This window comes from Pan paniscus, chromosome 10 (genome assembly GCF_029289425.2).
Source record: "Pan paniscus chromosome 10, NHGRI_mPanPan1-v2.0_pri, whole genome shotgun sequence".
In the NCBI taxonomy this organism is placed as follows: domain Eukaryota; kingdom Metazoa; phylum Chordata; class Mammalia; order Primates; family Hominidae; genus Pan; species Pan paniscus.
Window position 1 is genome coordinate 41239766 of NC_073259.2, and position 10970 is coordinate 41250735.

General features: G+C 53.8%; 1 protein-coding gene across 1 annotated transcript; it reads right to left on the minus strand.

The window, feature by feature from the left end:
- Positions 1-512: 512 nt before the first annotated feature.
- KRT18 (keratin 18) lies at positions 513-4560 on the minus strand. The gene is made up of 8 exons (XM_003831059.6): positions 4477-4560; positions 3825-4242; positions 3004-3086; positions 2508-2664; positions 1769-1933; positions 1558-1683; positions 1072-1295; positions 513-692 (listed from the first exon to the last, which is right to left on the minus strand). The coding sequence occupies exons 2-8, from the start codon at positions 4239-4241 to the stop codon at positions 572-574; spliced, it is 1293 nt and encodes a 430-aa protein (XP_003831107.1). The 5' UTR covers position 4242; positions 4477-4560; the 3' UTR covers positions 513-571.
- Positions 4561-10970: the final 6410 nt, after the last annotated feature.

The window sequence follows — 10970 nt, forward strand, 5'->3', positions numbered from 1 at the left end:
TAGCACCCTAAAAATCATATCTCCATTGAGTGAATAAACAGAGTTGAGGGCACCATAGGTTTGGAGGATGAGTATGGCCTGGGGTTGGAGGAAAAAACTGTGGGTGGGAAGCCCTGGGCAGTGGGCCAAGGGCGTAAAGCAGCAGGGTAGGGGAGGGCCAGATGTGTCTCCCTGTCTCCTCTGTCCTCTGTCTTTGGCCTAATTTCCTCCTCTGGTTCAGATTTCTGCTAATGATCAGTCAGGGACCTTTTGAACACCAGATCGCTTCAAGGCAAAGATTCCACAATTCCCTTGTAGGGATCCCCACAGCCTGTGACCCATCACATCTACTGCTCCCTCCTCTGTCTCTGAGAAGTGTTTCCAAGAATACAGATCCCTCTTCCTTCTACACCCCAATCTATATGAAACCCTCAGGGGTCAGAGGTGGTTTCTGCTGGATCAGGGATGGGACTGTTGGGTTAGGGCATTTGTGCACAATGAAAACAGCCAAAAGAAGACAAAGTGACATCCAATGAACTCTGAACTTTTTATTGGCCTCCTGCTCCCCAAAGGGTACCCTGCTTCTGCTGGCTTAATGCCTCAGAACTTTGGTGTCATTGGTCTCAGACACCACTTTGCCATCCACTATCCGGCGGGTGGTGGTCTTTTGGATGGTTTGCATGGAGTTGCTGCTGTCCAAGGCATCACCAAGACTGTAACAGAAGACCAAGCCCAAGTTATAAACAGCCCCGTGGAGTAGAAGGGAGACAAGAAAGGTAGAGGGAAAAAGCCTCCTGACCTCTACCTTTATCTCCAAATCACCCTCAGCCTCTTCCTCCAGAAAAGGGAAACTCAAGGCCAAACTTCATTTGCATACTAAGTACAGCTAGGGACAATACTTAGTTTGCTTTCTTCAAGGGGGAGACCTCTGTAACTGTTACTCCCTTGAAGACACAGGAGCACCCACGGAGCAACGGCCCAGTGCTCAGTGGATACCAGTGAACAGACACATGGGGTGCTTCCAAAAGCTCAGACTTTGGGGAGAAGTGATCTCCTGATCCCAGCACGTGTGGGTAGGAGAGCCCCACTCACTTAAAGTCCTCGCCATCTTCCAGCAGGCGGCGGTAGGTGGCGATCTCAGCCTCCAGCTTGACCTTGATGTTCAGCAGGGCCTCATACTCCTGGGCCTGGCGCTGTCCCTCTGCCCGGGTCTGTGCCAGCTCTGACTCAAGGTGCAGCAGGATCCCGTTGAGCTGCTCCATCTGTAGGGCGTAGCGGGCCTCCACCTCCCTCAGGCTGTTCTCCAAGCTGGCCTTCTGCAGGGGCACAGAGAGGAGGGGCAGGGTGAGCCCAGAGTCCCAGGACTCCTCATCCCTTCACTTTTGGAAACTTTTTTGGGCACCTGCTATGTGCCAAGTACTGGGATAAGGGATAGGAGTGGAGGGAAATGCAAAGAGGAAACTGACTCTTTCTGAGCTAAAGGAACTCATGATGCGAGGGATAGGATTTGGGTTGAGACAGGGTTGGGACTGAGGCCAAGTGAAGGAGGAGCTGGGCAGGTGATGTGAAGGCACTCACCAGATTTCTCATGGAGTCCAGGTCGATCTCCAAGGACTGGACTGTACGTCTCAGCTCTGTGAGCGTCGTCTCAGCAGCTCCAACCTCAGCAGACTGTGTGGTGACCACTGTGGTGCTCTCCTCAATCTGCAGGGTGGGGACAGTCCATCAGGCCCCTCATTCCGTCTGCCTCCCTCCCACACCTTGGCAGCCATCCCCTCCCCTCACGCACCTGCTGAGACCAGTACTTGTCTAGCTCCTCTCGGTTCTTCCGAGCCAGCTCGTCATATTGGGCCCGGATGTCTGCCATGATCTTGGCGAGGTCCTGAGATTTGGGGGCATCTACCTCCACGGTCAACCCAGAGCTGGCAATCTGGGCTTGTAGGCCTTTTACTTCCTAAAGGTGACAGGGGCAAAAGTGAGGAGGGTTCAGGGTCAGAGCTCCAACAAGGCCTTTCTTCTGTGATTGCCTCTTCTAGGAGGCCTACAGTTGGAGAAGAGACAGGAGGAACCCCTTGGCTTGCACTCAGGGCAATGCCAGTTCTGGCCTTTCTACTCCGGTGGGTAGAAATGCCACCCACTCACTGATGGTTTCTCTGTAACTTCACCCTGTTCCTTTATCCACCCTCCCCTTCACAAACCTGCTCCTTCTACCATCTTTTAGGAAGCGCTGCCAACTCCATCTGCTGTCATTCCTTTATCACCCCCAGCTCCTAGTGTTAGCTGCTTCTACTTCTGTTCTCATCTCATTTTCTAACCCATATCATTTTGACCTGTAATTCAGGTGAGCCAGGGTGTACTCGACCCCCTGAGAATGCTCTTCATCAGAACGGTCTTATTTAAGAAGAGCCCAGCCTGCTATTTCTAAACTTCTTAGCAAGGCTACTTGCAGTTGGTTTGTCTTGTCTATTCTCCGACCCAGACTTCTCTTGGCCCCTCAATCCCTGGCCTGGCCAGTGGCCCCTGCTTGCCTCTTCGTGGTTCTTCTTCATGAAGAGCAGCTCCTCCTTGAGAGCCTCGATCTCTGTCTCCAGCTGCAGTCGTGTGATATTGGTGTCATCAATGACCTTGCGGAGCCCATGGATGTCGTTCTCCACAGACTGGCGCATGGCCAGCTCTGTCTCATACCTATAGGAGTGGAGGTGATCAGAGGGGCCCCTATCTCTGATCCAGAACCTTCTCAACTCATGCCACCTACTAAGAGAAGTTCTGTGCCCATTGCAAACCAGCAACTTGAGTCAGCAATTAGGTGGTAATCCCCTGAGCACCATTCTTGGCACTTGGAGGACAGTATTCTTAAACGGGGTTATACAAATGAACAGTTAAATGAATACACTGATGGACCCTGACTCTCATCCACCCACACCTAACAGGATCCCACTGTGAGCCCCTAACTGACCCAGCCTGGGGAGCAGATCCTTCTTAGCTCCACCCCTGGACCCCCAGCTCTCTAGCCCCCAAACTTACTTGACTCTAAAGTCATCAGCAGCAAGACGGGCATTGTCAATCTGCAGAACGATGCGGGCATTGTCCACAGTATTTGCGAAGATCTGGAGGGATTGTAGAGAGAGGTTGTTCCATGAATAGAAAGCCAGGGATGGGTGGGGTGAGTGTGTAAAAAGTGTTATGTATCCTAGTGAAAACTTCCTGGTCCCAGGAATAGCCAGAGGCTCTCCCTGGACACCTATCCCTTTTCATCTAGCCCCACCCCATTCCCTCCTTTCCTGGATTCCCAGATCCCAGCACTCTGCCCCTCTTGGGAAGCCTCAGCAGGCTGGCTAGCTGGCTGGCCTGCCTGCCCAGATGTGAGTCGCTACTAACAAGTCCTCTTCCTGGCCCTCTCCTGGCATTTTTTCCCTAGTGCACCTGGTCACTCTGGGCCCCCTACACCCTGGATTGGCTCCTCCCAAAGGAAGGCCTCTTGTTTACTCCTAGATGACTCAGCCTTGGCCACATCCGCTTAACCCTCCAATAGTCCCCATTCCGCCAGAGCCAGTGTCTCCTCCTCTTTACAGGCCTTCCCTTACCTCCCTCCATGCTGTCCACTTCCTCTGTAAAGCTCTCAACCCTGTCCCCTTCCCCCTCTCTCCTGGGAAAGAGCCCTCCCATGCCTAGCTGCTGCTCTTAGGGACCCTGTGGCTAGGTGCGCGGATGGAAATCCAGGTATGCCCAACCCCCTCCCGGTGGAGTAGGGGTTGGGGTGGTTATGGAATGACGGAAAGAGGCAAAGGAGTGTATAATTGGAGGGTCAGACAAGGCTGGGAGTTGAGGTCCCTCCCACCCCTTACCTGAGCCCTCAGGTCCTCGATGATCTTGAAGTAATGGCTCCAGTCTCTGACCTGGGGTCCCTTCTTCTCCAAGTGCTCCCGGATTTTGCTCTCCAGCCTCCGGTTCTCGGTCTCCAGGCTCCTCACTCTGTCCAGGTAAGAGGCCAGGCGGTCGTTCAGGCTTTGCATGGTCTCCTTCTCGTTCTGGATGCCTCCCATTCCTGCCAGACCCCCGGCTATCCCCGTGGCCAGGCCCCCGGACCCCATGCCGCCCCTGAAGCTGGTGGAGCGGGACACGGAGATCCGGGAACCAGAGCCCCCAGCGCCTGCATAGACGCTGGCCGCGCTGCTGACCGGCCGGGCGCCGTAGCTGGGCGCCTGGACAGAGCCCAGGGACCGGTAGTTGGTGGAGAAGGTGGAGCGAGTGGTGAAGCTCATGCTGTCCGGGGAGAGAGAAAGGACAGGACTCAGGCTTTGCGGACGACGGTGGCGGCCTGCGCGAGCCGCGCGACCCGAGTTATATCGCAGAGTGAGGCCCCGCCCCCGCCCCGGAGCCGCTTCGGAAGCCGGAGCCACAGGTGGACGGCTCGGAGCCCGCGCCCTCTGCCCCGGGCCGCTCCGCCCCGGGCCCCACCCCCGCGCCCTCCGCGCAGCCCTGCCAAGCCCCGCTCACCCCCCAGAAACGGGGTGGCCAACCGGGCATGGACACGGGCAGCAGGTGTTGTTGGCCCTCGAGGCTGCTTTCAGGGTAGGAAATGACGTTATTATGCTCTTCTCCCCCAGGTGGAGGAGGTGCTGGCGAGTTTGAAATTTGGGAGTCTTGACCGGGCGCAGTGGCTCACGCCTGTAATCTCAGCACTTTGGGAGGCCTAGGCGGGCGGATCACGAGGTCAGGAGATCGAGACCATCCTAGCCAACATGGTGAAACCCCGTCTCTACTAAAATACAAAAAATTAGCCGGACGTGATGGTGCACGCCTGTAGTCTCAGCTACTTGGGAGGCTGAGGAAGGGGAATCGCTTGAACCTGGGAGGCGGAGGTTGCAGTGAGCCGAGATCGCGCCACTGCAGCCTGGCGACAGAGTGAGACTCCGTCTCAAAAAAAAAAAAAAAAAAAAAGAAAAAAGAAATTTGGGGGTCTGGTGGTGTGCGGGTGGAATGGCCTGTGAGTCCCTCTAGCTGTCCTTAACCTGCAGCCCAAATTATCCACTTGTGGAGGGGATCTTGGGGGCATCCTGGAGCCCCAGGAGTCCCGGGGAAGAAAGGCTGGGAGCTGGAGAAGAGGAGGAGAAGCAATGCCGAGCCTCACAGCTGCTTGTTTACACACTCACACCGCAGCTGCACCTGGCTCCCAAACACTCCTCGCCTGCCCACGTTTCCTCACACACACTCACACCCGAATCATACAGAGGTGTGCTCTCAAATGCACACACACATACATTCACTCAGCAAATAGGTGCAGACTCCCCAAAACAAACCCAGTCTCTGAGCCCCCTCCACCACCCTCCCCTCTCCCGACCTCACTCCCAAGGGCCTTGCCTCAGTGGAACACTGTGATTTGGACAGGGAATGCATCCTGACTTCTGCACACCGGTATATCACCTTTCCTGCATCCTTAATTAAACAAATCCTGAGCATTTACAATTCAACCAGTATGCATTCAGCACCTACTGTGATCCAGGCCCAGTTCTAGGAGCTGGGAGAGAAGGGCGGTGACAAAAGAGACCAAAAATCTCTCGCAGAGATGATAATGTGTCCCACATCGCCGGGCACAGTGGCTCATGCCTGTAATCCAAGCACTTTGGGAGGCCGAGGCGGGTGGATCACTTGAGGTCAAGAGTTCGACGCCACTGCACTCCAGCCTAGACAACAGAGCGAGACTCTGTCTCAAAAAAAAAAAAAAAAAAAAAAAAAAATTGAGACCAGCCTGACCAACATGGTGACACCCCTTCTCTACTAAAAATACAAAAATTAACCAGGCACAGTGTGTGCCTGTAATCCCAGCTACTCAGGAGGCTGAGGCAGGAGAATCGCTTGAACCCAGGAGGCAGAGGTTGCAGTGAGCCAAGATCGTGCCATCGCGCTCCAGCCTGGGCAACCAGAGCGAAACTCTGACTCAAAATAAATAAATAAATAAATAAATAAATAAATAAATAAATAAATAAATAAAAGTAATGTGTCCTACATCGCATGGGGCCTGAGAGGACAGGCAGGCACTCCTAGGACCATCATAGCAGCGACCCAGCCCTGGTGGCCAGTGCCCCTCCCCTCTTTACTAGGACTTTTCTCCAGGCCAGTCCTTCCCCTGTCCCCCCTTGTAAGGGCTGTCTGGATTAGAAGCCTGGCCCCAGGGGACTGCATCCTCCAGGACGCTCTCCCCAGCCTCTGTGTGAGAAGGATGGAGGTAGGGAGGCTTTCATGCTGCCTGCCCCCTGAAGCTGAATGACCATCCCTGCTGAATGAAGTGTTGGGGGGAACCCTTAGGTGTTTGGCCTTCAAGTTTGTCAGCTCCAGCAGCTCGTTTTTCTGGCAGGGCCTGGTATGACACATTTGGCTGTGTTCTTTGCTCTGGAGTGGACCTATTGATTCTTATCGAGCTACCAGCTGAGGGGGAAGGGGAGGACAAACAGTAGGGCAGACCTGGGAGAGAAGGGACCCTGGAAAAGCCTGGCCAGTGGACCTGCCAGGTGGGAGGCAGAGCACAGATAAAGAGCCTGACCCTGGATTGTTCCTGATCTGTCACCTAATGGTGGGGAGATCCCCACAGTGCTCAATGGGAGCCAGCCAGGGGGCAGTCAGGGTGGAAGCTGGCCAGGGGAGGGTCGGGGCCTGCTGAAGGCTGGGAGGCAAACGGGATGCAAAATAACATACAAATGAATGCCCACTGGTTTTGCATAGAAGGCTTCTGGGAGGTAAGAGTTTCCAGTCAAAGGGGTCTCTCCTGCTTTCACCTTTATATTCCCGCACTGGATTCCAGAACTGTCAAGTTGGGCAGTATTTTATAATAAAGTATGTGGAGTCAACAAGCTACGTACTGCCTTTTACTGTTATTGCTAAGCTTTAAGTCAGCCAGCCTGGATACTTTGCTAGCTGTGTAACCTTGGGGAAGTCACCTAACTCTGAACTTCAATTTCTTCACTTGTACAGGGAAAACAGTAAGACCTGTCCAGTCTATTTCCTCGGGTGGCAGTGAATGTGAGTGTAAATTGTCACTCACTCATTTATCAAACAAATACTAATTATTTGTACTGGAGCCTTCCTTCAAAGTAAGGAAGGCTTCAATATATTCAGGAGGGCAGATAAAGGGGGTCAATTTAATTCGAAAGACGGGCTCAAGGGATTTGAAGTCTGTCTCTCTGAGTCATTTAAAAACCCTGGGGCACTTTGAAATCTACCAGCAATCAAAACAGATTCTAGAATTTTTCTCCAAGCTAATTCCCAGGTCCTTGTCTGATTCCTGCCCCACCCCAACGGCTAGGAACCTTCTGGGACCTGTGGAGGTGCAGCGTGGGGGCTGGAGAGGGAGAGCTGCCAGCTAGACTTTATCTCTCCTACTGATGTCGATGGCCACATTCCTGACTTCTTGCAGCATGGGGCAAATACCGACCTCGGGCTTCCAGCACCAGCCTGCCCCTTTCCACCACTTCCAGATTCCTCTGTGGCTCAGGGCTTTTTCACTTTGTCAGAGAGCCTCTTGGAGAGCTGGGGTGAATGTCTCGGCCTCCAGATTCCCAGCACTAGGGTTCTGGGGTGGGGGTGGGAAGCAAGGTGGAAAGGGGGATGGCGTGATTGTGAGGACAGTCCCGGGAGAGGGTGGAGCAGGAGGGGCCCTGGTGAGAAGCTCCCAGAACAGACACGAAGAGTAATGAGCCTCGGCAGGGGGGAATCCGGAAAGAGGGGAAATGGTTCTCCACCCACCATCAGTCCTGCATTCCAGCGTCCAGCAGAAGGGGAGTGGGAACCTGTGAGGCAGGTTTAACTTCAGAGTAGACTCAGAGATGACCCGATAGGGGTGGGTCAGCTCTTCCTGCCCACTCCACATTCTCCCACAAAGGGCTAGAGCTGATGGCTCTGGGGAAACTAGGTGGTGGAGAGATGAGAGGATTAGGGAGGATTGGAAGGCCTGCAGTCCTTCCGCCTTTGCTTTAACATTTAGGCTGGAAATTCCTTGCTCAGCCTGGAGGAGGGAGGTGTTCGGAACAGCAACTGAGGTGTAAGGATGGGGTCTATACACAAAACAGGGAGAGACTGATTCCCATCCTCTTCTTTAAAGACTGAGGGTGACTCCAGTGTGTTGGAGACAGTGAGAAGGCCCTGTGGTGGGGTGGGCTGGAGAGAGGAAGGGATCGCCTGGGAGGCTCCCCTGGGCTCCTTTCAGCTACTCTCAGTGGAGGGTATACCCATGCAGGGGGGCCTCCCACAGGAGAAATCCCAGGGCTGCTGAGTTAGGGGTAGAGCTGTTGAGACAGAGGGAGATCTGGGGTAGAACCCAAAGGAAAAGGAATCTGGGGTGGAATGGGAATCCTCCTGCCCAGCCCTGCATCTGGCACATAGGTGGAGCTCCGTAAATACTTTAGGTTTAAGTAATTAATAAACATGGGGTGCTAGGAGAGGTCGGTGGGGGTCATCAGAAAGTGCAGTCAGGTAGACTGCAGAGAGACAAGAGGTGGGGGCAAGGGTACAAGCTTCAGAGGCAGCTGCAGAGCAGGGGGAGGATGCAGGTGGCAGCTGGGTGCAGGACCCAGTCTGATATCAAGACTTCTGGAATTTCAGCACCCTATTTGGAGTCCCTGGCACTGCCTGTGGAGGTGGGAACGGGTTCTCAGGGCTTGGGCCAGGCCCTCTTCCCCAGGGGTGGGAGAGTCGAGGAATGCCCTGACACTTAGTATCATTGCTTCAGTTGGGTTTGTGCCCTAGGGGTTATTTTCCAAGGATAAAGGAAGAGGAAGGGTCAGCACTGAGAAGCATGTGGCTGCCCAGAAACCTCCAGGCGCTGAAGCTCAGAGAATTCGGGGAACCTGGCCCTTCTAGGAGCCCCTCAGCTCCCTGGCCCAGCCCCGCCAGGAATGGCCTTGCCTGTGCTTATGTCCTTTGCCCATTCTGACCCTGGTGCTGTTGGCTTCTCCTCAGGTGCAACCCCAGTATCCCAATGCCATATCCCCCAGCCTATCGCCTCACTCAAATCTGCCCAGAGATTAGGGGAGGGCAAAGGGATGAATAGGGCACTTGGTGTCAAAAGACCTGGATTCGGCCAGGTGGCTCATGCCTGTAATCCTAGCACTTTGAGAGGTTGAGGTGGGAGAATCGCTTATGGCCAGGAATTTGAGACCAGCCTGGGCAGTATAACAAGACCCTGTCTCTATGAAATAATAAAATATTTCAATATTTCACAATATTCCCCACTGCTGGCTTAGTGATCTTGAGCAGCCTTTACTAGCTTGGTCTCTCCTCAGCTGTAGAATGAGAAAAATAGTAATATCCACTTAGAGAGTTTTCATGAGGACCAAATGAGATGACGTGCCTGGAAGAGCTTTGGCAGCTGAGAAGCCAGCTGACCTCCCCTCCTGTCTGCTTTGCCCCATTTGCTCCTTTTCTTCCCACCCCCCTTGTTCTTTTGCACTTACTACTCTCCAGCCTTCTGCTCCCTGCTCACCACTATTTTTTTCCATCTAACATGGGCTCAGGGCAGGGTGGCTAAGACTGAGTCTTTGAAAAGGGGGGTGAAATGGAAGAACAGAGTGGCCAAGAACCTATCTCCAGATCATCCAGTCAGCCGGCTCTGTCTCTGTCAGCCTCTTTCCTGGCCTAGGCTGGGCAGGTTCTGCCAGCAGTGTTTAGGGAACTATCCTGTGAGCAGCTAGGAGAGCAGGGCTGGAGCTTGGGAGAGGCATGGGGTAGGAGGTATGGATGCCAGGGTCACAGCTAACCTGCGGGGCCTTTACACAAATTGCAGAGAGGGAGCCTCTTCCTTGTTTCCTGGCAGGGTGTGCCTGTGCACTGAACACCCTGCACGGCCACGTGCAACGGGCCCACCTGGAGCATCCCCCTCAAGGATTTGGGTGAAACCCAGTTGTGGGTGAGGTGGCCTAAGGGAAAGGATCAGGGAAAAGAAGGAGCAGAGTCAGCACAGAGGGACTTGAGGCAAGAAGAAGAGGAAGAGACAGAGGGAGAAGAGGAGAAAGAGGAGAAGGCCTAGATCTCTAAGTTCCCAGGAAGAGACCAGGAGAGAGGAGGTCATGAAAGCCAAGAAGAATGAGGTTCAAGGAAGGGTGGCCCACAGGGCCAGGTGCACAAAAGGATCAGGGAGGCTGAGGACAAAAAGAGCACTTTCAGTAGAGCGATGGAGCCTGGAGCTGGGGTGTGGACTGAGAGGGAGGAGAGAGAGGACCGAGTGGAGGCAAAATGTAGACTTTTCTTTCAAGCAGTTTATCAGCGACGGACAGGAGAAATCGGGAGGCCAAGCGGTTGTTAGGTCGCAGAATTGATGGACGGTTGCCTTAGGATGAGACAGTTTAGTACAGCTGATCAGTAATTAAACAAGCAATAGCACTAAAGTGTGGTTGGTGCTATGCCTGGGTGAGTCCAGGGAACAATGGAAGCCCAAATCAGTAAACACTAATCCTGCTTGAGATTCTGGGGGAGTGGAGTGACATTTAAGCTGCAACCTGAAAAGTGATATCCTAGTAGGTGGCAGAGCTGGGATGTGTTGTGTGTAACCTCTCTAGGCTCCTGCCTCCCCAATCAGAAGCGTGTGGCAGAGGCAGGAGGACACCGTGGCACATTAGGTGAACTCTGTGTTCTAACCATGAGGCATAAGAAGGTGAGTCAGTGGTCTTGAGATCCCAACAGCAGTTACACAACATGGCTTCATGATGAGACCAGCCACACAAGAAACACTGCGTATCCTGGGGGTGGGAGAGAAAAAATGGTGGGCTTCACTGAGGGATGAGAAGGCAGGAGAGGTGGCTCAGGGACAAAGAAGCCTTAAAACACGGCTGAAAGGGCTGGGCCTTGGGTGGGGAAGCGAAGGCAAACAGAAGAGTTTAGTGGAAAAGGAGGAAGCCCGGGACTGAGGTGGCACGGCAGTTGGAAGCTGCAGAGAAAGCACAGGAGCGTGAGATGGGGAAGGTGAGAGAGGGTATCAGAATCTGGGGTCAGAGCAGCTGGTG